We start from the raw sequence: 25,253 nt of genomic DNA on the forward strand, positions 1-25,253 counted from the left end.
TGACAGTGAAATATAAATTGCATTTAATTATTCTGCTTTGATCTGGATTCTATATGAAATTCGCTTTCAAACAATATTGCACATGTGCATGTCAGCAGTTTCATTTTTTTCATAACAGGTTGACAATTTGTCTGGAAATGCTCTAATATTTCGTTTTCCTTTGCGTACTGCAAATTTTGCGAATGCTTATCCATGAATCACTGAAAATTATAAGCACGTCTGAGGAGCAAGAGAAAAAAGTTTTCATGTAGTAATACGATAACACTTGTAGAAAAAGAAAAAATGTAAACAACATCCAAAATGGCTGAGTTTGAAAATTAGATTTGTGAGGAAATATCAGCAAAAAATATGGCGGAAAATATTGGTGAAGGAGGCCCACTACCTCCAGGATGGGACTGTAAATTTGACATGAGAACAGGGAGATAGTAAGTAAAAATTAAGTAGAATATTTGATTATATTCAATATCCGGTTTTTATCATCTGGTTAATGACAGATCGGCAACTTAAATGTCACTTAAGTACGAAGGTTCTTTTAATTGGAATTGAAATAAAAAGTTATTTTAAAATATGTTTATTATGCAAGTATCCAGTATTTTCGATAATAGTTATAATTTGCCACGTTTAGAGATTGTCATGTTAAGTAGCAATGGCAGATTGGGTTCGGTTATCAATTATTTATCATAAACGTTATCATTTTTCCTTTAAAAATCATTTTCGTGTGGTTCTTTGATGTGTAATAACTAGTTTACGACCAAGCCCGTTAATGTTCCGATTGCGAGTGAGTGGTTTGAGTGCGTGAACTGTTATGTAAATAAATCACAGTAATCGGAATAGAGCAAACTAAAATATATATGCCTATTTATAAGTAGAAATCTAATTACAGATTAAGATTATGGAGTAAAATTGATACAATAGTTAAATTCAGATTACCTCATGGAAATACTATCCTAATGCGTTCTACACTTCGTTTGGCAGTTCCACATATTTCACTTGGAACAATAAGGCCAGTGCTAGAAATATCAAAGCAAGAGTTATAACTCATTCGCTATCATCTAATACTATACACTATACCATTAAAAGACAAGTGCGAAAAAGGGAAGCTGGCTTTGTATCTATTCTAGGGGATGCCGAAGCTATAGGGCCAAAAACTGGGTGTGTCCGTTAGACCAGACGCACGACGGTGGGTAAAGAAAACGTGCGCAAAGCGCTAGGTGTCACTACAAATGCAAGCTACTAACTAAGTAATCCAGCGTTATTTTCGGAGAAATGGTAAAATTTCGTTTATTTACTTAATGTTAGGTTACGTTAGGTTAGGGCTAACTGCTTGCATCTTTGGGTACATATTCCCTTATGTGCGCTTTGGTAAATATGTATAGTCTCTCATCATTTTCTATTTCTCATTTCTACAACATGTCGTACGATTCCATTGTTAAATGACACAGAAATCAATTACAATTTCCTTAGTTCAGCTCATTTGTCGTGTAAATCGTCTTTTTTTAATGTACTTCTGAAGCCCTTCAACTAAACATATCCCCTAACGTCCATTGCAATTGGATAGTTTTGAAGTTTAGTTTTTAACACTGTTTCTATGTTCCTAGATGACACATGCTTGCAGCCTACATAAATAACTTTCTGACATATTACTCTCTCTTTGGGAATGAAGGTTTTACCTGCAGAGTTTCAAAACTATGACCTAGTATTCGTAATCTGCATATGAATCAAATTAATGATCATCGAAGGAACTAGAGGTCTGCACGGACAAGATAGGCCTGAACCCGGCCCGAGCTCGTGTGATAATCAAATGAGCCCGAATTATGGAAATTTAAAAATTAACGCAAAATTGCATTTTTATTTACAGCAATTAGAGATTTAAGTTTGCAGTTGTGCTTTAAAAGTTCTCCACAATGGAGAGTCCTATTAATATCGTTGTACAGTATATTTAAAAATTTAGGGGCCGGACCGGAAGCGAAATATACTTTGTAAGCCCGAGCCCGTGAAGACGTCTAGAAGGATCATAGAAACTAGAGACAATAAAATAAGTAATTTCACGTCGAAAATTACGTATGAAAATGAATGTTGTAAATGCAATTTACTGACATTTCTTCATCATGCAACTTTTTACGGATAGTAGTAATCATAATAATCTAATTATAGCTATTTTAAAAGCGAATACCATCATTTCTCTATTGGCTGATGTCTTTGCAGGCCTGACTATGGCCTGCTGTCATCTGTAAATGTAAAAATTCTTGAATCATCGTTCAGTATTGAGCACCGATGACTGTCACTTACATTGGGTCATCTTCGAAGAATCGGGGTCCATTGGTTCCCTGGAATGCAACACTACACACTTGACAGGGTGTGTGAACGGTAGTGGATAGTTTGCTGATTCTCGGTACACCAAAACCTGCGATTGTGTACGTACCTAGAGAGGTGGAAGTTTTTGTCTCTTATAATCAAATTTTGAATAAAATCTGGATTTTCGTGAAGGAACTCCTGAATGTACTCAGCAAACCGGGGCGTAGTTGTATTTTGTAAAGATACAGATGCAAATCATAGTGTAAAATGCAGTGCAGTGTGCAGTGCAAAACATCACGTGACGGAATTATTTGTGGAATTCATGTGGAATTATTTGTACTTCTTCGACATTCCTCTGCACCCGTTCAATTACTGCTTTTTGTGTTGTGGCCAAGCGTGGTCTACCGTTACCACGCCATGCTCTGTAAAACATCTAATCAATCGACGAAATCATTGTCATTTAGAAAGTACTTCCCTGATACGAAACTGGCGGCAGTGTACACTCTTTGTGTAAAGACAATTTACCTGTTATTTTCAAAATAAAGCTCGACACTTTTAGTTGTTTGCGCAATTGTGAATATTTCGGTATCGCACTTGCTGGACGTTTATTTCATGCAATTTGAAAAAGTAGTGGAAATTAGTGGTTAGGAAACTTTTTTCCATTTTTCTACTACGGCAATCACAAACATTAACCATATTTTATTGGGTAATAATACACATTGCGATCCGTTCGTGAATTTGACCCTTCCTATTTGCCTTTGTTTAAATATATATATATATATATGGTCTAGGAATTAATTCGTGCGGTTGGTACGCACACATTGAAGCTGTAGTACAAACACAAAATACATAAATACCTTAAGAAAAATATTGTCCATCGCTAGCCACCACTTTCGCCCATCTGTCAGGCAATGTACGGATTCCGTGGCGAAAGAAGTCCTCATCCTTGGAAGCGATCCAGTCAGAGACCCATGTTTCGATATCTTCTGAAGAAGTAAACCGCTGTCCAATCAAATCGTTGTTCATGCAATCGAACAAGTAGTAGTCCGAAGGAGCAACGTCTGGTGAATACGGCGGGTGGGGTAAAACTTCCCATCCGACATTTTCTAAATAGGTTTTGACCGGTTTTGCGACATGTGGGCGAGCGTTATCATGCTGAACAATAAGTTTATCATGTCTGTTCTCCCATTCTGGTCGTGTTCTGGCCAGAGCTTGTTTCAAACGCATTAATTGTCGTCGATAACGTTCTCCATTCATAGTTTCACCCGGTTGCAGCAGCTCATAGTACACCACACCTTTCATATCCCACCATATGCACAGCATAACCTTTGCACAGTGAATATCTCGTTTTGGTTGTGATGGACCTGGTTCACCTGGTTTCACCCAGGCCTTTTTTCGTCTAGGGTTCTCGTAATGGATCCACTTCTCATCACCCGTAATAATTCGATGCAGAAACCCCTTTCTGCTCTGTCGTTGAAGCAGCAATTCGCAAATGGTTTTTCGTCTTTCAACGTCTCTGTCTTTCAATTCATGTGGAACCCAATGTGACATCTTTTGAATCATTCCCATGGCTTTCAAGCGTTTGGAGACTGTTGTTTGATCAACGCCTAATGCTGCTGCAAGTTGTTCCTGCGTTTGACACGAATCCTGCTCGAGCAATGCTGTCAATTCTTCGTCTTGAAATTTTTTTGGCTGTCCAGCTCGCTCTTGGTCTGCCAAGCCGAAATCACCACTTCTAAACCGTGCAAACCACTTCTGACACGTTCGCTCAGCTAGAGCATGGTCACCATACACTTCCACCAAAATACGATGACTTTCAGTCGCACTTTTCTGCATGTTAAAGTAATGCAGCAGGACACCCCGTAAAAACACTTTATCAGGCACAAATTGCGCCATGTTCACTTAACTACAAACTGGTGTTGTTGACGCTTTAATCCACTGCCCTATACTACGAACGATACGCGATGACAGGGGTTTGCAACACATGTGTGGATACACGGAACTGTGGGACGCTCCGTTCGTTGCGCCATCTCTTGTCCACCCGCACGAATTAATTCCTAGACCAAATATATATATATATATATATATATATATATATATATATATATATATATATATATATATATATATATATATATATATATATATGGTTTTAGTAGAAAACATCTGTTACCAAACATTAATTTTATTTAATTATTTCATTACATATTTACGTCACAATGCAAAAAAAAAAAAAAAAAAAAAAAAAAAAAAAAAAAAAAAAACCAAAGTGTGATTAGGTTGAAAAGGCTCGCCTTGAAGCATTCTTTAATGAAAAATAATCGCTTAAACTTTCGATAATGGGCTGTCACCATCCTCAGTACAGTGTGAAAGACTTAACACTCTTCAGTTAATCACATCGTGAAATTTCTTCTTATAGAAAATAGTTTTACGGTGCAATTAATTAAGCAGCACAGATCTTGACACAGCACTCAAGGATAATGGCAGGCGACTATCTAAATCGTATGTCATTTTTCTTTTAAGACCTTCCCCGCTGGTGTCGTATCTAGCATGCACCTTTTATGTACGGAGTGCCTTATATTTGAACGTACCACAGTGCTTTGGATTTCATTTTAGACTAGGTCCACGTCTTACATACACTCTATGCTTAAAGGGACGCTAATCTCCAATCTAACCGGCCAAATCTTCATATGAGGTTGCTTGAAGGTGAATGTTTTGATTTATTTAATATAAATATTCAATGCAAATATCAGTAAATAATGCAGTTCTATTGCTTTTATTCTAATTTGCAGTTACTTCATCAACTATTTTAATAAAACAACTACGTGGGATGATCCACGACTTAGATATAGGCCTATTCCCCAGATGACGCCACAACATGTGCCAAGTACGGGAGGCCCGACAGAGTCTATTCCTCTTCAGGTATGGATCTTTTTTTTTTTTTTTTTTTTTTTTTAATAATAATTTGTACAGTACAAATATGTCTTTCTAAAGAAACATGACTTTTATGTTTCTATAAGAAAAAGACATATGTACTTTTTTTTTTCTTTTTTAAGGATTGCTATATGACTGACACCGTATTATGCTGTAAGTGCTCTATGCCAGAATATTAGATTGAAGGTCATTTATGTATATGTATAAAAAATATCGAAGAAACAGCTACAGTGTCTCTAAAATGAAGTGAAACTTATGTGCAGACCAAATAATTGCGCTACATTGGTGGTCTAATAAAGAATTACAGAGAATGAAGAACACCATAAGAAGGTTACAAAAAACAAGCGGCAGTGTGATGTGTACACCACGTGAAGGAATTTGGTTTGTATGTCGGATGGTTTTTCAATTAATATTGAAACCGGAAGTGATAATAGATTTATACCAATTCTAGTTTCAGTAGAGAGATTAGAGTAGATATGGAATATACTCTTGGGACACTTAATTAAGTGCAAAAAACAGTTTCTCGCTATCTATTACGTTTTTATTCTATAATCATCAAGCTGTAACCACAAGTTGTTGATTTTTACCACTTCCTGTTTTATTAGAAGCCCAAGAGTGAAGGTAAAAAAATCTTCAAGTGCTTAGCTGATTGCAGAAAACAGCTTCCTCCTATCTTACAGTTTTTGCTCTATGGCAATATTTTCCAATCTGTGGTCCGCAGACCCCTGGGAATCCACGAGAGATTGAAAGGGAGATTTGCGCAGCATTTTATTTTAATTAACCTTTAAAGGACGGCGCGGGAACTCCCTGTATGCATCACCAGCCGGCGGCCATTTAAAGATGATTAAAAATTATTTATAATATTTGAAACAAATGCTTACAGCTTCACTTGTCAAACATATCTTATAACTGCAATGTTAGAGAACCCTTCAGACAAACTTTTGACCCCATTCCGTGATTGGCAAACTATTACACGCGAGCCAAAAAAGCCCATATAGTGTGCGCCACAAAAGTGGCTTCCCGGCCGATGAGGTTTACCAGATTTGCCAACAAAGTGGCTTGCCGTCCTTTAAATGTTAAACTTTATGTTATCATCGTAGACATCAGGCGGGAAACTTCCAAAACTTTTAGAACAAAGAAACGCAACTTTTTGAAAGCTAAAATTAAGGAACTTGGTAAAAACAAAAACATTCGGGACATGTATAAGGGGATCAACGAATTTAAGAAAGGCTATCAACCTCGTGCTTATATATTAAAGAAAGCTGACGGAACAGTTCTCACTGGTACGGATAGCATCTTAAATAGATGGAAAGATTTCTTTGACGATTTGCTGGACACGCAGCCAAAAACTAATGTGCGTAGAGAAAAGGAGATACACACTGCAGAACCGTATATTCCAGAACCTAACCGAATAGAAATAGAAATTCCTATAAAGAAATTAAAGAGACACAAATCTCCGGGTGTAGACGAAATTCCGGCTGAGCTAATTTTAGCTGGAGGCGAAAAATTGTGGAACAAGATACAAAACTCATTCTCCTTATCTGGAACAAGGAAGAATTGCCACAAGAGTGGAAAGAATCAATCATTGTTCCAATTCACAAGAAAGGCGACAAAACTGACTGTAATAATTATGGAGGCATTTCTCTTCTGTCAACATCCTATAAAATCCTTTGAAATATTCTATTAGCAAGATTGACCCCATACGCAGATGAAATTATTGGAGATTATCAGTGCGAATTTAGATGAAATCGATCAACTATCGACCAAATATTTACCATTCGCCAAATACTCGAAAAGAAGTGGGAATACAATACTTCGGTACATCAACTATTTATTGATTTTAGAAAGGCTTACGACTCGGTTAGAAGAGAAACATTATACAACGTTCTTACAGAACTTGGAATACCGAAAAAGCTAATTAGATTAATTAAGATATGTTTAAATGAATCCCATAGTAAAGTGTGGGTAGGAAAATTTTTGTCCATGAGCTTACACGTCGAAAATGGCCTGAAACAAGATGTGTTGTCGCCAATATTATTCAACTTTATCCTGGAATACGCTATAAGAAAAATCAAAGATAGCAACCAGGGTCTAGAGTTGAACGGTATTCACCAGGTTATGGCATATTCTGATGATGTAAATGTAATAAGGCATCTAAATTTAATAATGACAGGGGAACAATAGAAAGAAATGCAAAGATCTTATTAAATGCTTGCAGGGACATGGGTTTAGAAGTAAATGCAGATAAAACTAAATATATGGAAGTGCGTCGGGACCGTAATACAGCAAATTATAGATGCGTTAAAGTATTAAATAATACTTTTGATAAAGTGGATACTTTCAAATATCTAGGATCAATATTAACAGACAAAAATCATATTCACGAAGAAATTAAATGTCGACTAACAGCAGGGAATTCAGGTTATTACTCGGTTCAAAATCTCTTGTCGTTGCGAATTCTATCGAGGAATTTGAAGCTTAAAATATAAAAGACGATAATCATGCCTGTTGTTCTATATGGTTGCGAAACATGGTCCCTTACTCTGAAAGAAGCACATAGACTGAAAGTATTTGAGAACAAGATTCTGAGACGAATATTCGGACCCAAGAGGAACGGGAATTGGGAATGGCGGAAACTTCATACCGAGGAACTACATAATTTCTACGGTTTACCAAACATTGTTAGGGTCATCAAGTCGAGGCTCAGGTCATGTAGCTAGGATGGAAGAAAGTAGAAACTCTTTCAAAGTCTTGACTGGAAGATCAATCGGAAAACGACTATTAGGAAGACAGACCTAGGCGCAGATGGGAGGACAATATTAAGATGGATCTCGCAGAGATAGGAATACAAAGTAGAAACGGGATCCAGCTGGCTAAGATAGAAGTCAGTGGAGAGCTTTTGGGAACGCGGCATTGAATCTCCGGATTCCATAAGCCAGAGAGTTAGTTACTTTATGTTATCATGTTACTCACACTGGGGATATTTGTAACATACATTACGCAGATTTCAAGCAATTGAGAAGAATAGAGCATCAAAAGATCAGAAGAAATAACAATATTACCAGCGTAGGCTGAAAGATGCATTCTCTGTATGGGTTTTCTCGATTCCCCCCCCTCCCCCAATTCTCATTCCACCTGTTCTTTCATAATCATTTGGTTTCCTTGACGAACTCCCCTTCAGCGTAGAGGACATAACCGTGGGACACCAAATTAAGAGGTCCCATCGCGGCGAAATTAAAGTACCGCTAATTTTATAGTTTTATGTGGTATCTTCAAATAGATAAAAGATATCGAAAAGTGGAACAAAAGCTCACTAGACAATATTATTTTACATGAGATACCGTTATCACGACTCACTTATCTGCTTTTGATTTCAAACCATTTAGAAAATCTGCATTTATTTTCGCGTTTCTAAATGGCTGAAAATGGAAAGCTACAAGGTGATTCGTGATAACGGTACCTCATGCGAAATAATAGTATGTAGCGCGCTCTTGTTCCACATTTTGATTATCTTTTATTTCTTTGAAGATGTCCCATAATTACTACAAAATTATCTGTTGGGAGACCCGGGTTCGATTCCCGGCGGGAGCTCATGTGGTTCGGATTCCACATTAATCAGTAGGTCCACGTCTTATATAACCTCGCTGCTGAAAGGGACGCTAAACTAAAATCAACTCAAAGCTATCTGTATTTTAATTTCACAGTGATTAGGCCTCTTAAAGATTTCGTTTCAGTTTTTATTGTTATTTTATTTTTCGTACATTATAATCCTCCTCTGTATTACCACGGTTCCGCTACAAGAAAAGCCATACAAACTAACATCTGAGAATATTCATTTTCACTTGCGGCAGGTAAGTTTTCATATAACAACTTATCATTCTTTCGTAATGAATAAATATAGCGATAGCATCAGTTCCAGTTGAAAAATCTCCCTTAAAATTTATCTAGAAGATTTGCTACCAATATCTGTAACTTATTAATATTTTTCCACAGCGTTACACATGAAATAACAATTCTAAAAATTCGCTTATATTGAGTTTTATATATACATTGATACTGTTACTAAAGTTGAATATAGCGTAGTGATGTTAAGAAACTTTTTTTTTTTTTTTTTTTTAAACTATAAACAGTCAAAAGAGAGACTTCAGTGATTATTAAGAATTCTGCTTTTTGTGTAATAAACTTAGTGTGAAACAACGATATGTCGTGGTTTTATCCTAGGATATAAAGTTTCAAATCTGCGGAACATCATGTATGTTTGTAGTGTATAAGCGTTAACACCACATTAAATTTCAGATTGTGTGTCAGAATTACAGGTTTTGTGTCAAATACATAAAATATTATTATTTTTTACTGAATTTCAGATGTCGTAGTATTAAAAGAAGTCTTCTATTTAAAACGTTATTTAACCAAATTGTGCCATAATAGTCCAATGTTTTCGATAATACAAAAAAGTAAATCGTAATTTATTTATTATTTGTTCTTAATTTATTTACTTAAGGTTAGTGTAAAGGGACAAGTTTCGCCGATAGATGGCACTACAGTCTTCGTATCTTTCCCATGTATTTTTTACCTTTCACAAAAATTTACAATTTCTCTTACAAATTTCAAAATAGAGACTTCAAATTTTTAGACAAGGAACTTCATAACCTATTAAAGGGAACAATCCGTGCCGATTTTTTATTTAGAATTTTCTTTACAGTTAAAACAGTTCCATTGTTAAAAGTTTGGGTATCCATTCCAACAATGAAGAAAATTCTAAATAAAAAATCGGCACGGGTTGTTCCCTTTAATAGGTTATGAAGTTCCTTGTCTAAAAATTTGAAGTCTCTATTTTAAAATTTGTAAGAGAAATTGTAAATTTTCGTGAAAGGTAAAAAATACATGGGAAAGATACGAAGACTGTGGTGCCATCTATCGACAAAACTTGTCCCTTTAAACCAACCTTAAAGAAAGATCATGCGATAATAATAAAATGACATATTGGAAAATTGATTTTACAATGGGGATTTACAGTTTGCCACTATTCGCTGTAAAAGACACATACACACACACACACACACTCACTCACACTATATCTCTCAATTAGGTATATTGTCACTCGTAATGTATTATTGGATATAAGTTTGTATTTCTTGCTTCTCCAGAGGAAGAAAATAATTACGCTTAATATTATATGCGAAGGAAAAAAACAGAACTTGAGTAATTACTTCCAAATAATAGGTTACTAACAAACTTTCTTGAGATTCTGTCTTTATGAAGCAACTTGAGTATGCTATTTCTTCTTTTTTTTCTGTCTCTCTTTGCTTTACACTTGGTCCCTCTATAGCCAGGAGCTCCGCCAGATCAACGGGGCTACCATCCGTATTTTACACATCCCTCGCACTTTTCTGCGCCTCCTCAGCAGCCCCATCAAACAAGCTACCAGTATAGTCAAACGGTGCATCATCCACTACAGGTAAACATTTTCGGTGTTGTTAATTTCCTTTCCTTCCCAATATATGAGAGAAACTGTTTTGCATGAAGTTCCATTGATCAGCCCAATAAATTTGTATGTATATATAGAGAGACACACCTTTATACATACAAAAATCCCCAAGAACGTCCTTGTCCATACAAAAACATCGATTACCTGTGCATGCTTTTGTACATATGGAGTATTTTACAATATATTCAACTATTTGTAGATTGATTTTTCACAAAAGAGAATATGTTTTATATTAGTAGCACAGTACTTGAACCCTTAAGGGATCCGGGGTTTTTGGGGTATTTTTTAGACTTTCAGTCAAGCAGCTACTGCATCGTAACTATTTATCCTAGGATCATGGTTCATACCTCATTCTCTTCAGAATGAAGCTGGCTTTCAAATGGTACCACTTGCATGCCAATATCATATACCAGAAGAGGGGAAAATTGATGTCAAAGGGAAAATTTCTGAGGGAATTTTTTTCACACTTTGGGGCCCTCTGGAGTGGCCCTGTGTGAACGAAGAGATCTCAAAAAAAAAAAAAAATGTGATAAATAGCACTTGGTAGACTGAATGTGTGTGCCAAATTTCAAGTTTCTATCTTGAATACTAAGGTCGGGAGAAATTTTATCAAGAATCCCCACAATGCCCCAAATTACCGCAAAAGACTGTGATCTCAGGTAAAAAAATTCCTGAGACAGCCGTAATTACCCTAGGGTCATGTTTCGCCCATCATTCTTTTCAGAATAGAACTGCCTTTCAGATGGTATGACTCACGTGTCTCCATCATGTAACTAAGACGGGAAAATCCCGAAGAAAGGGATTTTTTGGTCTAAATATCCCTCTTTTCAACTTTTTGCCCCTCTGGACCCCCCCTGCTTTAACGCAGAAATCTGAAAAAATCGGATAAATACTACTAGGTGGGCTGAATGTTTATGCACAATTTCAATCTTCTAGCTGCAAAAGTAACCCCGGCAATATATATATATATATACCGACAATGTCCCATATTCCCCTATACAGAAGTATATTTTGATAAAAATTACCTGAGACATCCCTAATTACCCTAGGGTCATGTTTCCCCCATCATTCTCTTCAGAATAGAACTGCCTTTCAGATGGTACGACTCACGTGTCTCCATCATGTATCTAAGGCGGGAAAATCCCGAAGAAAGGGATTCTTTGGTAAAAATGTCCCTTTTTTTCAACTCTTTGCCCCTCTGGGCTCCCCCTCCCTGTTTTAACGTAGAAATCTGAAAAAAAATCTGGTAAATACTACTCAGTGGACTGAATGTTTGTGCAAAATTTCAATCTTCTACGTGCAAAAATAAGCCCGCCAAAAAATAATGAACATAGGCTTAATAAGAGAAAATATATATTTTAAAATTATGACGTCATCACTTCCTATGTCTGGATGCAGGAAGGTGTAAAACCATACGTAAGGTCTTCTACAATGCCTCTGGATTTGGAAGAAAGAAAAAAAAAAAAAAAAGAAAAAAACGGACGAAAAAGCTCAAATAGAAGAGTTATAACGCAATGTACCATGAAACACCCGTAAGGTACAATTTGTACTATCGGATCCCTTAAGGGTTAAGGAGATTATTTTAAGTAAACAGAGCGGTAAAATAGTGCAACATTTAAAACTTATCACGTGTTGGATTGCCTGTAAATTATTCTTAATCGTTACCTCAAAAACAAACGAAACGTCATTTTTTTGTATGTAGTTTTAAGCATTGAGTCGAATTTAAGGATCATCGGTATGGTTTAAAATGTTAGCAGTGTTGTAAGAACTTGTGTCAAATTATTGAGAACATGTAGAAGGTCAACATATTAACCTGTATTGCTAGTAAAGATGGTCATAGTTCAAAACACATCGTTCATTAATTAAATCTTCGTATAACGTCCAGGCTTTTAAACGAAAATTGTAAGATTTGTTGTTTCGTCACTGTACCATGGTTATTCATGTTCAAATGTCATAATATTTATTTTTTTTTTTTTAATTTTCGAATAAAAAATAAAGTTACAATTAAATAATAGTTCAGGAAAAAAAGATGTCACATTCACCATACAACGTAGATAATGCCTATATCTAGAAACAAGAAAATAGTTAAAGTCGACACGACCAAACCGTTCCCAGGCGTCGTGAAAGGAAGCGGCGCATTATTGATATGACTCATGTTCCATTGACATATTAAAAAGATGTTGCAACGAAATCTTTTCAGTTCATTAAGGATGACAACAACCCGTCATAAAACTACCACACATGCCGTTTATGGTTTGTTATGTTTGTTTAGGGGGCGGAAGTTCATGACCTAAAAAATATCCTGTAAAATGCCCTTTAAATCATGGAAAAACGACCTAAAAATTACGAAAATTACGAGTGAATTTGTAATTGCTACTTTAAAAGAGTACTACAACATACTAAATAATGGTCGCGATACCAGGAAAAATGAGGTAATTTCTTTAGTTGAAATATGTAAATTTGATTTTAAATGAAAATAACAACATAAAATATAAATTTAAACAATTTAATGATTAAGACAAATTCAGCAAATTATTCAGCGTAAAATGCATTTATTTCCTGCATCTCAACCTACTGTGTAGCATGGTGTTTTTCCGTGTCTTGTGCGTCACTGCGAATATAAGGAAATAATGCCTCCGCGTAAAGCCTATAATTGTTGTTTAAAATTAAACAAATTGTTCATGAAAAATTGGAAAGTGAGAATCAGGGACTCATTTGCGGGAGGGGAGGATTTTCTAGACACGCTGCTTTTTTTCTGCCAAGATACAAACCGTCGGGAAGATAATAAATTTAAACGTCAGAAATTATTTTAAAAATATTACATACAGGGGGGCGGGGTGGCTCAGTGGTAGAGCGTTCACCCCTGGTGCTTGAGGTCCCTGGTTCGATCCCAGCTCGCGCCATGTGGACTTTGTGGTGGACGAACACCGTGCTCGTGGGTTTCCTCGGGATTCTTCCGTTTCCTCCCACTTTCTTCATTCCACCATTTCATTCATCTCTCATCATCACCGTCTCCTTTAGCCTAACCGGCATAAGCGTGGGACGTAAAACTTAAAAGATTTCATTTCATTTTCATTTTCAATATTACATACAACTTAATTTTGGAAATATTTAATGAAAATGAAAATTCCAAGTAGTTTCACTTACCTTAGTTGCAGCACATCACAATTGTCTTGCTAGCATAGGAACAATGTTTATAATTCAGATCCTCTTTTTTCTAAAATTGTCATCTTATGAGAAAATGTGTTTACCTTGGTGCAAAATCTCGAGCATATTGCCAAAATCAAAAGAACGATTAAAAAAAATACCGAAATATACCAAAAAAGACGAATAAATCACCGAAACGTAGGAAAAATTACCTAAAAGCTTAAAATTGGCAAAGCACAAATAAGAAAAGCACTTTAAAATTGCCATTTTTTGGTTTCAGATTGAAATGTAATATTATGTGTCTTTTATGGACATTGTGTCCCTGATACCAGAAAAAAAAAAAATGACATTTCATCAGCTTCAGTCCTCTAGTAATGAGAGTTGCCGTCATCGGAAGATGTCTTGCTTAATTTCAAATGTGGCCAATTAGGAATCCATTATCCGCATTAACTGCAAATGGAGCATTGAGAAAATACCATGTAATGATCAATTGTTGAGTAAACAGTATTACGACATCTCGACCTATCCTGTTTATAGTATTTAGTATGCCAGAAGTTAGTTAGATACGTTGAATAGTTTTCTCGTTTTATAGAAAATTTTATAGTGATTTCTCACTGTTAAAACAGCTAAAATTACGCAGTCGAACCCTAACATTTGTTGTAAAGTGTATTATGTAACGTCAGAAAAACTTTGAAAATATAATCAACTTCCTTACATAAAATTACGTAGAGTGGTAAAATTAAGCATAAATATTATAATACCAGTTGTTGAATTTTTGCAATATTTTAATAAAAAGGTTTTGAAAATGTGAAATTTGGACCAGTTTATATCTTTAAGGCACTTAAGAACGACTATGGCCCCGCGTAGCGTATCGCTAACGCTTTTATCTTTGATGCGAGCGGTTCTGGGTTCGATTCCCGTAGAAATACTCGGTCGAAAAACTGAGGTTTTCCTCATTCACACCATGCAAATGCCGGAATGGTGCCCAACATAATGGTCTTAGACGTTTGTTTCCTATCCCATTCCTTTCTTCGTCCCGAATCCTCGGGTAGTATGATTGCCGAGGGACGTCATCCCTCATACGTAACGGGCTGACATGGCCATAGGTGCCAAAGTCCAGAAATTGAATTTCTAATCTTACTTAAAAACGACCGTAAATTTCAGTGTTCTTTTTTATCTTTCCCTAATGCTAAGTTTGTAATTGTTCTTATGTGTATATATACATTTAATGACGGAAAAGTATAGAACAGTTTTATCCGTAGGTCAATTTGTTGAGCTGAGCGAGCGAAGCTCTTATACTCGGGTTAGCCGTTTGGTTGTCCGCGAACTCCTCCTAGACCGTTTGGCCGATCTCAACCAAACTTAGCACGCTGATAGAGTATGTCGTGCTGAGTGAGAACATAGGTCGAAATCAAAAATCCGATGTACCATCGAGGAATAATGACCGAAAAACGCTTCCTCCTAGACCGTTTGGCCGATCTCAACCAAACTTAGCACGCTGATAGAGTATGTCGTGCTGAGTGAGAACATAGGTCGAAATCAAAAATCCGATGTACCATCGAGGAATAATCACCGAAAAACGCTTCCTCCTAAACCGTTTGGCCGATCTCAACCAAACTTAGCACGCTGATAGAGTATGTCGTGCTGAGTGAGAACATAGGTCGAAATCAAAAATCCGATGTACCATCGAGGAATAATCACCGAAAAACGCTTCCATAGACTTAACATGGGGAAAAAGTTTTCACGTGATTTTTTTGTCAACAATTAAAATCTGCGCGTGATTTTCAAAAATTCCGGCGAAGCCCTTTTATTTTTTTAGCGTAAAAATTTACAATTTTAATCACAATTTAAAAACAAATTAACGATTTTTTAAACTTTTTTTAGCCGGAACAAAAGGTCAAGACGAAGAATTGTGCGATTGTTATGAAAAATACTGATTGTTTTAAAAAGTCACAATAAACTGATTACGTTGCTTAAGCTCGCTCAGCTCATTTCATTGCAATCGAGTATATCCATTGCATTCCTAGTAAATATTATGACATAGCTTCTTTATTTTTTGTTAATGTAAACTTTAATTTCGGTGAGTTTTCTCTTCCATTTTCATCACAGCACTTAGAAATTATTCACTTAGGAAATTTGAATATTTCAGAAGGTGAAAAGAAATGAACGGATGGATGGCTCTTACGTGTCAACAACGAAATACAATCTAATTTTTACTTCAATTTTAATTTTTCAACTTTAGTATTTTTTGTTACTTCATTTTCTCTGTAATATAATTCTTCTTTCTTAAGTAGTTTATGACCGTTAGAGACATACATTAAATAGTTGGAAGCTCACGTTTTGTTCCTATAATATCAGAAAACCGTGTGCACACTAGTGATGGGAACAAAAACCGGTTTTTCGGTTTTTAGAAAAACCGAAACCGGTTTTTGAAAATTTTCAAAAAACCGGTTTCGGTTTTCTTCAAAACCGGTTCGGTTTTCTCCGGAACCGGTTATCGGTTTTCTCCAAAACCGGTTCGGTTTTTCACCAGATCCGGTTTCGATTTTCTTCAAAGCCGATTCCGTTTTTTTTAAAATTTCTTCTATTTCTGACCAGAATGGTGTTTCGTTGTTCTCCGGAAACCGAATCCATTTCCACAGAAATAGTCTTATGTGTTTTCGAAAAGTTTTCACCGAAACCAGTTTCGGTGAAAACCGAACCGGTTTTCAAGAAAACCGAAACCGGTTTCGGTGAAAAACCGAACCGGTTTTGGAGAAAACCGAAATGTCGGTTTTTCGGATTTCGGTTTTTATAAAAGCCGGTTTTGCCCATCCCTAGTGCACACCTCTTATAAACTTGAGAAAACTTGTTAATGTACAATTAATGAGTACAACAAAAAAGTGGAATTTATGTACAGCCTATGATGTAAGTTAATCTTTATATATAGCATACCTTACATTTTTTTTTCATTATTTGCATAAAAGTACTATTATGAGTTTTAAAAAATCAAACATGTGATATTCTCAAAGAATATTATTTATAGCGAAGTATGCTATCAGGAGTTGTGTGGATAGCCGTAGAAGTCTATGCTTATTAACGATGTTGAGTATCTGTGTGTTACTCAGTACACAGTACCTGTGCTGTAACACACTACTGACATTCCCTTGAATTTTTAGGCTGTTAATTTGTGTGAGGAGATATCTGCTTGTTGATGAAGTACCGAGTAATGTTAAGGTTCTGAATACTTTTTTTTTTTTAATAGCTATTGTAATGTTCTGTCTATTGATGTGCTATCATTCTTAACCAAAACTTCTTCAGGGCATAATATTTAACGGGAATACTTGTCCCATCATTATCTTTAGCCTATTGATTTTGTGCCGGTGTCGTGCTATTAATTGTATTTTACAATAATTTTTAAAATATTTATTAAATGAATGTGATAAATTGGGGATGAAATTGATGCATAATATGGTATTTAATTGTAAGAGTTGTGATTGAATTTAAATAAAATTTAAAAGTTTTAATTTTGAGAATGATTAGTTGTAGGAAAGTTGAAAGAAAGAGAAAGGATAAAATGAAGGATGAGTATTAGTTTAATATTTTAATGAGACTGGTGTTATTTTGGTGGGAAAAATTATTTTTCTATTTTGTTTTGAAATGAATTTGATTTTTAATGATGTGATTTTACTGTTTTCTTCTTCAAATCTAATTAAATGTGCCTGCGTTTTCAGAATAAATTTGCATTACGTATGAATTTAAGGTGGATCACCACCCGGAAGTCAGTATATATTTTAGCTTGTTAGCTTAACTATTGCGCAATGAAACGTTACATATTATAAATATTGTACTATAAGATGGAGTTATGTTTCAGCTACAACACAAGACACTGATTCATTTGGTTGTGTCGTCAGATATCGAGAAAGAACAAATAAAAGAAAATATTTTATTGGTTTTACAATGAGCATACAAGATGGCACTTACTGTTAGATCTTACTAGAAGTGCTCAGTTTTATGAAATGTTTATTTGTATGTAAAAAGTATTTTAAAGTAACAATCTTATTACGAAACAGACAATTTGTTTGACCGTTATTCGTGTTATGTTTCACATTTTATTTAAATATTAATTTAGATTTAAAGAAATAGATTTTGAGAAGAAATTTGCATAGAACGCCATAATGCGTTGTTGCCAAATTTTTACGTTTACTGTGGTAGTTACAATAAGAAAATTCCTGGATTCTGGCGTTGCAGTTCGAGAAGCGGAACTTATCTGTGAATTGCGGTAAGGGTCGAAAACTAATGTCACTAGTAAGTATCCAAGAATTCCAGGATTACTTTCTTTATTGTCTGGCATCAGTAAACACTTGATACTATCTGGCAACGCCGCACTATTCAAGCAGCGTTTAGCATAGCAGCGAGAACATCTAGTGATCCACCTTAATTTTCACAAAATAAGAGACTAAAAAAAATTGAAGAAGATATCAGTAAAATCAAAGCATTAAAAATCAAGTTCATTTCAAAACAAAATAGGAAAATGATTCCCCATATAAATCAATAGGCTAGAAAGTAATGATTACACAAGTATTCAACACCTTTAAATGTTATACCCTGAAGATATTTCGGTTTAGAATTGTAGCACATCAATAGATAGAACATTAAAATAGCTTTGAGAAAGGTATTCAGAGCATCTACACAGTCCTCGGTATTTCACCAACAAGGAGATATTTCCTCCTTCAAATTAGTAGTCTAAAAATTCAAGGGAATGTTAGTAGTCAAGTGTGTTACCGTGAGTAAAATAATAGAACAATGGAATTGGACTAGTCAAATGCACTGATTTCGTCGTAGTTCTATAATGTTGTGAACGAAAATAAGTATAATTTGTTTTTGAACGTACGAATATTGCGTATCAAGATAAGATTTTCATTGTAAACTTTGTTCGCTTACTGCAGGTGTATTTCAACTTACTAAAAAAATATAATGATATTATAAAGTATCTAGTATTAATACTTGAAATACTCCGAAGCAGAACTTTTTTTTAAACTACGTATTGTCTAAAGTATTGTATTGTCTATTAATTGGTTTAAAAAAAAAAAGTGACATTAAGAGTAAGTTAAGAAAAATGTTCAGCAATACTTCGCACACACTGCGAGTTAATATCATAGTATTACAACACCGCAAGTAATATTTTTTAAAACAATTATTGTTTCACATAGTGTAAAGAGCATGTGTTGCATATTATATTCTAAGGGGCGATGTTTACTATTTCACTTACTATTCTGAGTGTAAAGAGCATGTGTTGCATATTATATTCTAAGAGGCGATGTTTATTATTTCCCTTACTATTCTGCTTGCATGTATAAAGACAAATTTTAGAATTTAGATAGAAGTAACTATAGCGATAAATTTAGTAGTTTTATACATACACGAAGTGGATCATTTATCTTGATACGCCCTTGTAACTTATGATGAAGAAGGCGATTTTACTACAGGACAGGACAGAGGGAACAGATTGAGCCAAAGAGGGTAGGGGAAATAGGATGAAACAACTGTTGACAGTGTAGGATTACTCATAAATTCATGAGTACCTTATCTGCTTTGTTTACTTGTCACCACTGTCTTTTATTAATGCTATGTTCCCTGTCTTCTTTCCATCCTTGTAACGCCACAGAGCATCAAGTTGGAAATGGCTGATGTTAAATCTATAAGTCTGGTTTACAACGTGCAGTTTTTGCTACAATGCATTGCATGCAATAAGCTTGATTTCTAGATTCATCAATTTTCTCGTGTATAGGGCGGGAAAATAGCACCATTAAACTTGAAGAGCTGATACCTTATACCAAATGAAAGAAAATAGTTTTATTGAATATGAGTCGTTGAAAAACCTTTCAAAGCTGTAAGTTACCGAAATCAGTTTTGTAGGGTTTCGGTTGAAAACTATTAGACCTAGCCGAATAGGTTCGGGAAATTACATAGGAACTACAGCAAATTGTGTTGTAGCGAACTGTTCCGTGCTTATATAATAAACTTTAGATTAGGGTGGGTATCAGAAGGCAGTTTAAAAAATCGTTCTGTGGGTATGACATGGTTCGCAGACATCCAAATTTAACTATAACTATTTTTTTTTTTTTTAAGTTTATTGTCCCTTTTCATTACTAAGGCTTTGTCAAATATGAACACAGGAGATCCAAATCATAATCTGACGACGAAATCAAACCTTCTTTTCCCGCACTGAAGGCAGAACGCTGATTATTTAGCACGAAGGTCTCTCTTAGATAGAACTTGTATTATTTCCTGTAGAATTTACCGATCTGCTTGCGCTATAGTCCATGGATTCCAACCAGTTAAATGTTGGAGATGGCAAATCGTTTTTTCAACCTATGTTTGTTAGATCATTTTTTTCATTTAGTATAAGAAATTGTTTATCGAAGGCAGGAGAGTTTGATTTTCCGCACCGTACATGGAAATAATGAAAACAACTATATACTGCAACGTATAACTAGTATTCTCAAAATTTTGTGTTTGGAACTTATTTCTTTATTGTTAAGGCATAGTATCTTTTAAACAATATCACAAACATGATGCATGAATGTCTCCCTAACGGATGAACGACAAACCTTAGTCATCATCATCTCAGTTTCTACTTTTATGTTATGTTTATGGCCCGAAATGTATATTCACACTAGAATACTAGAAATTACAGTGTTGATTATATCCTCTGTTCCGGTATTCCAGTAGCTAACATTTTAAAAGAATTGTTCCAGATTGCATGCAAAACATTAGTCATGTTGCATGTAAGATATTAGTAATGTAAAACAATTTTTAAAAAATTAGTTTTTGAAGGTTTTTTTTTTTTTTCTGAAATAAAGTGTTTAGAAATAAATTATTTGAAAATCATTCTGCAATAAAATAACCTTATTTTGCATGACATTTTACCACCGAAAACTGCGTAATGCAAAACAGACTCGAGAGTTACTAGGAGTTAACAATAAACTGAAAACCCTGCAGTAAATATAATTCCCACTCTCTCTCTTTTTTTTTTTAACAGGACTTGACAAATGTAAGACCGAGTCCCATTCCCAGCAGGGCTTATATGCCACATCCAGTGCCTTCCCAACCGCCTCAGTCCATGTCCCAAGTCCAAACTTCACAGCCCATGCTCACGCACACTACCTCGTCACGAATTCAGGAGACGTCGATGACTACTGATACGGAACAGGCTGTCGCTAAAATTGGTGCTATGTTTCCTACAGTGAGCGAAACACACATCCGAATGTTGTTGAAGAAGTAAGTATATTTTTGAGTACCACTACATATTTTAAACCGATAAGTGCAATGTTTGTATGTAAATATTAAGGTACACAATGTTTTTTACATATGATTATTTAGAAGTTTTATGTTTGGTGCATGTATGTTTGACACATTTTACACTACGTGGTAATATTTATTGTACGGACAATATTTAACGTATCAGTTGCAGTATTTGGCGATGCGTTCTTGAAATGAAATGTGAACTGAAAAAAAAATCTACTTTATATTTTGATAAAACTTTTAATAGTTCACTGCTTGTTAAATCCATATATTAATGTCATATAAACTCTACTGTAAGTTCATCTTTGTATATACCGTTATTTCAGGAGACATTTTGTGCGTGTATTGGCTTTGTGTGTGAGAGAGACTGAGTAAAGAAGGATTTGATTGGCAGTGAGAATGTGGGTAGTTACGTTGTGTATGTGTTACTTTTCAGTGAAAAAGTGAGTTTAATTATAATTGTAATACTAAATTGTTTTTCCAGGTACCATAATCGAGAGGCAGTTGTTGTGAGTGCTCTGCAAGTTGAGAAACATCCTATTACTACTCCAGGTCCCTATGCCACCCCTCCGTTGAGCAGACATTTCCATACCACGGCAATGGGGGTAATGGCAGGTTTCCAAATGACTCCCCCACTTGCAAATCGTGATATTCCCAGACCCATTTCTAGCGGTAGCCCAACGTTCAGACCAGGATCAGGCCCCTTATTTGGATCTCCACGCATAGGGGACTGGGGCCGTTCACCGAGACCTCATTCTTCCCCCAAAATGAAGCTGAGGTTTATATTTGATTTGTAGCTGAGCAATATTGGAGTTAAAAAGAAAAAAGAAGAATGTGTATTATTACAGATGTTCTTTTCTGAAACGCAGTGCGAAGCAGCATATTCAAAATCGGAGTGAAACGAATGAAACAGTACTATGACTGCAAGTACTGGAAATCCTTTTTCTTTCGTAGACACGATCATAGAGTGATCGTTTGTGATCATTTTCGAACATCAAAACAAGAATTTAGAGGTTACAAAACCTATGGAATTTTATTGGAGTCTGTAATTGTATGTTTAAATGTCACATTCATATTACAACCAATAAACAATGGAGGATTCAAAAAATTACAGAGCTCCTAATTTATTCAAAACAACAAATTTCATGAGTCCTTGCACGTGAAAAGAATTAGAAAAAATCGAAAATTTATTAATATATAATCCAAATAGTTCAAGTAATTTGTATAATTATCATCTGTAATAAGTATGAACATTCTTCTTTTCTTATATTAAAACTGCTAGTTTATCTTTGTTTCAGACCGCTGCCTGGTAGATCTGCATGCCGTCCCTTGTCTGTAATGTGCTATTGTATTGTAGCTTGTCCCCTAGCCTATACCGTTTGCCATCCTGTTTAGCAAAATCGGTCTACTGATTCTTTTTTATTTATTTTTGTGTTGTTTTTCAGTTTTATTTCATTCTTTTTTTATTTCTTTTTGTAGGCCTATAGTACAGTTATGTGGTACGTTGGTATATATACATATATATTTGCAGTTATTAATGCTGTTGTGTGATGGAGCCTTTCTTTTAGGTGTAATGTCATAGTTCCGAAACATAAGTAGTTCAAAGAACGTAAAATATTCAAGTGCGCATGATAGACAGCATGAATTTATGTCTCAAAGCTAGGGGACGATGATTAGTACCGCTGAGTGTGTTGTCAGATGTTCGGGTGAATATATATTAGATAGATATTCTGTTGAAATAGAAGTTAAATTAAAGTTAGTTCCGTGGAACAGTGAAAATAGATTGTTGTTAAATGTTCGAGTAGTAATACACAAAAGACATGGAATGCGAAAGCTTTATCTGTTAATTTTACAGACTTCCAACGTAATTCCCGTTAAAAGAAAGAAAGAAAAATTAAAAATCTGCTATCACTTGGCATAAGAAGAAAGAATTTTAAAACAAACTAGAAAAGATCATATAGGTAAAAGGGAATTTGTAGCAATGATTACGTTGTCATTGTACAAGGGTAGTAAACGAGTATGAGTATATAGAGTGAACCATTACTTCAGGTCAAGATGGATCATTTCTTAAAATGCTTCGTGTTTAGGAGATTCTAGACTAGTCTTTTTGCAATTTAAGATATACATTTTAAATAAAAGGATGTGAGAAATTTTCTTGATCCATATATCCGTAAAAGTATACATTGGATGGTTTATTCTCTCTTACTTTAATTCACCAGTTATAAAAAGAATGGTGGAGTAGTAGTCAATAGGGCACTTAACATTCCATCATTTTCTTATAGGCAGTTATTGTAACATCTTTAAAATTGTCGATCCCGGGTTTCGGCACCATTTATGGCCTTTTATATCATTTTGACAGTAGTATTTATATTTTAAATTTTGTATATTAAAAACGATATTCGGTACGATTACATAGCTACAGAGTAAAATACGAAATAACGTACTTGTGTCTTACATCGCACTTATCCCACTGTACATTTTCAAGCAAACGCTTGTCCGAACAACACTTGCTGCGCAATGTTTCGTCTTTTGTAATTGTAAACACGTTTTTACTGTGCATCAGTGCACAAATTTAAGAATTTATTCAGCTGAATTATAAAGCAAACACATTTTCACTCCTATTCAAGGTAGAATATGTTTGTGTCATTGTTTTATCACGTACTATCACTATTATAGATAATTAAAGAAATACAGGTCGCAACATTTCAAATACCAGCCAATATATTCCATTAAGACGAGTAAGTGTTGTATGTTTTACGCTCTTATTGTGTATGTAGCCAAGTGGCCATTACTGTATGTACGTAGCTTCATGTAGTGTTTATTCATAGTTACAAATTTTTATAAGAAGGTATATATAAAAGTTAAAAATAATCTTTTCATCACAAACATTTCTCTTAATTAAAATTTTGCATGTCTTTAATAAAGATCAAGCTTTGATGATTCATTTTCCTACTAGTTTGTGCTGGAATAACATAAAATAATAATAATAATAAAAAACTGGTAAAGTTTACCTAAAATTATATTATCATAATATATATTTTTTACCATTACCGATTTAGTTTTGGCATGATATAGTTATATTCTTTAGAATAGAAATTTTGGAATGATAAAATTTTATTTCTATAGATCATTTCATTAATTCATTTTTATTTCAGCTCAAATCTATAGAAATTAGTATCTTTATTCTAAGAGATTGATTATGGCATTATATCGTATGAAATGCATGTTCTCTTGTAGACTGTACAATGGTGATGGGGCAGGGATATTTTCCAGATTTCTTTATTTTTTTTTAAAATTATTTTAAAAGAAAAGCATGAATTCTGTTGAGTATTTATAACTTCTTAGATTATTATTTCCTAATGCATTCTTCACCGAATGTATTGTAGGTATTTGAAAAGTGTATTCCCAGCAGTAGAAGAAACATTGCTATTGGATATTTTATCAAATGCTGATAATAATGTACAGAAGGCAACAGAAAAATTGCTGACGATGGGGTTTGAGAAACGGGATACGCCACCCCCTCGGTTGACTCAGAGAAGAAAAGAAGAGGAACAAAAAGCATTAGAGCGTCGTACAGCTACACCAACACCACCTCCCCGTATGAAGAGCTTAGAAGAAAAACAGAAGAGTAAGTTCGTAATCTTGATAATACTTTAGAGAAAAAAAACTTTATGTACACTCATGTCCAAAACGATTGTCGCATATCTGTAACTGACTTGTTGTAAGAATATAATTTGATAATGATTTTGCAGGGTACTATCAATACTGATACTATGTGTATAATCGGGAAATGTATATTTGTGGTAGATTTATAGGAAAAGAATTATAAATACGAAAATTAAAAAAAGTAAAACAGAATGTTGCTAAATGGATAAGAAAGTTTTATTTTCGTTTTATTGTTCTTATTTACTGCTCTCTTGACATGAAATTTACCACATACATGTCTTTGCCGATTATACACATACTACCATTGTAAGAAATACCGTTATCAAATTATATTCCTACAACAACATATTTATAGAAATGCGACAATAATTTTGGACATGAGTGTACATGTAAAAATAAATCATTTTCTTCCAGAGCTTAAGGCTTGCTACACCTT

General features: G+C 34.8%; 1 protein-coding gene across 2 annotated transcripts in view; it reads left to right on the top strand.

Moving 5' to 3' along the window:
- Window positions 1-261: 261 nt before the first annotated feature.
- The window catches only part of LOC145690044 (uncharacterized), a 60,341-nt gene continuing 35,349 nt past the window's right edge, over window positions 262-25,253 (top strand). The window contains exons 1-5 of one of the 2 annotated variants that reach the window (XM_081764545.1): window positions 262-425; window positions 5,088-5,217; window positions 20,889-21,127; window positions 21,636-21,929; window positions 24,538-24,779. In XM_081764545.1, the coding sequence (XP_081620671.1) occupies window positions 349-425; window positions 5,088-5,217; window positions 20,889-21,127; window positions 21,636-21,929; window positions 24,538-24,779 (982 nt within the window). In that variant the 5' untranslated portion in view covers window positions 262-348. The remainder of the gene's footprint in view (window positions 426-5,087; window positions 5,218-20,888; window positions 21,128-21,635; window positions 21,930-24,537; window positions 24,780-25,253) is intronic. The other variant, XM_081764546.1, reaches the window with a different exon arrangement.

The sequence above is a fragment of the Thermobia domestica genome, chromosome 7, assembly GCF_964235325.1.
Source record: "Thermobia domestica chromosome 7, izTheDome1.hap1.1, whole genome shotgun sequence".
Classification (NCBI taxonomy): Eukaryota; Metazoa; Arthropoda; class Insecta; order Zygentoma; family Lepismatidae; genus Thermobia; species Thermobia domestica.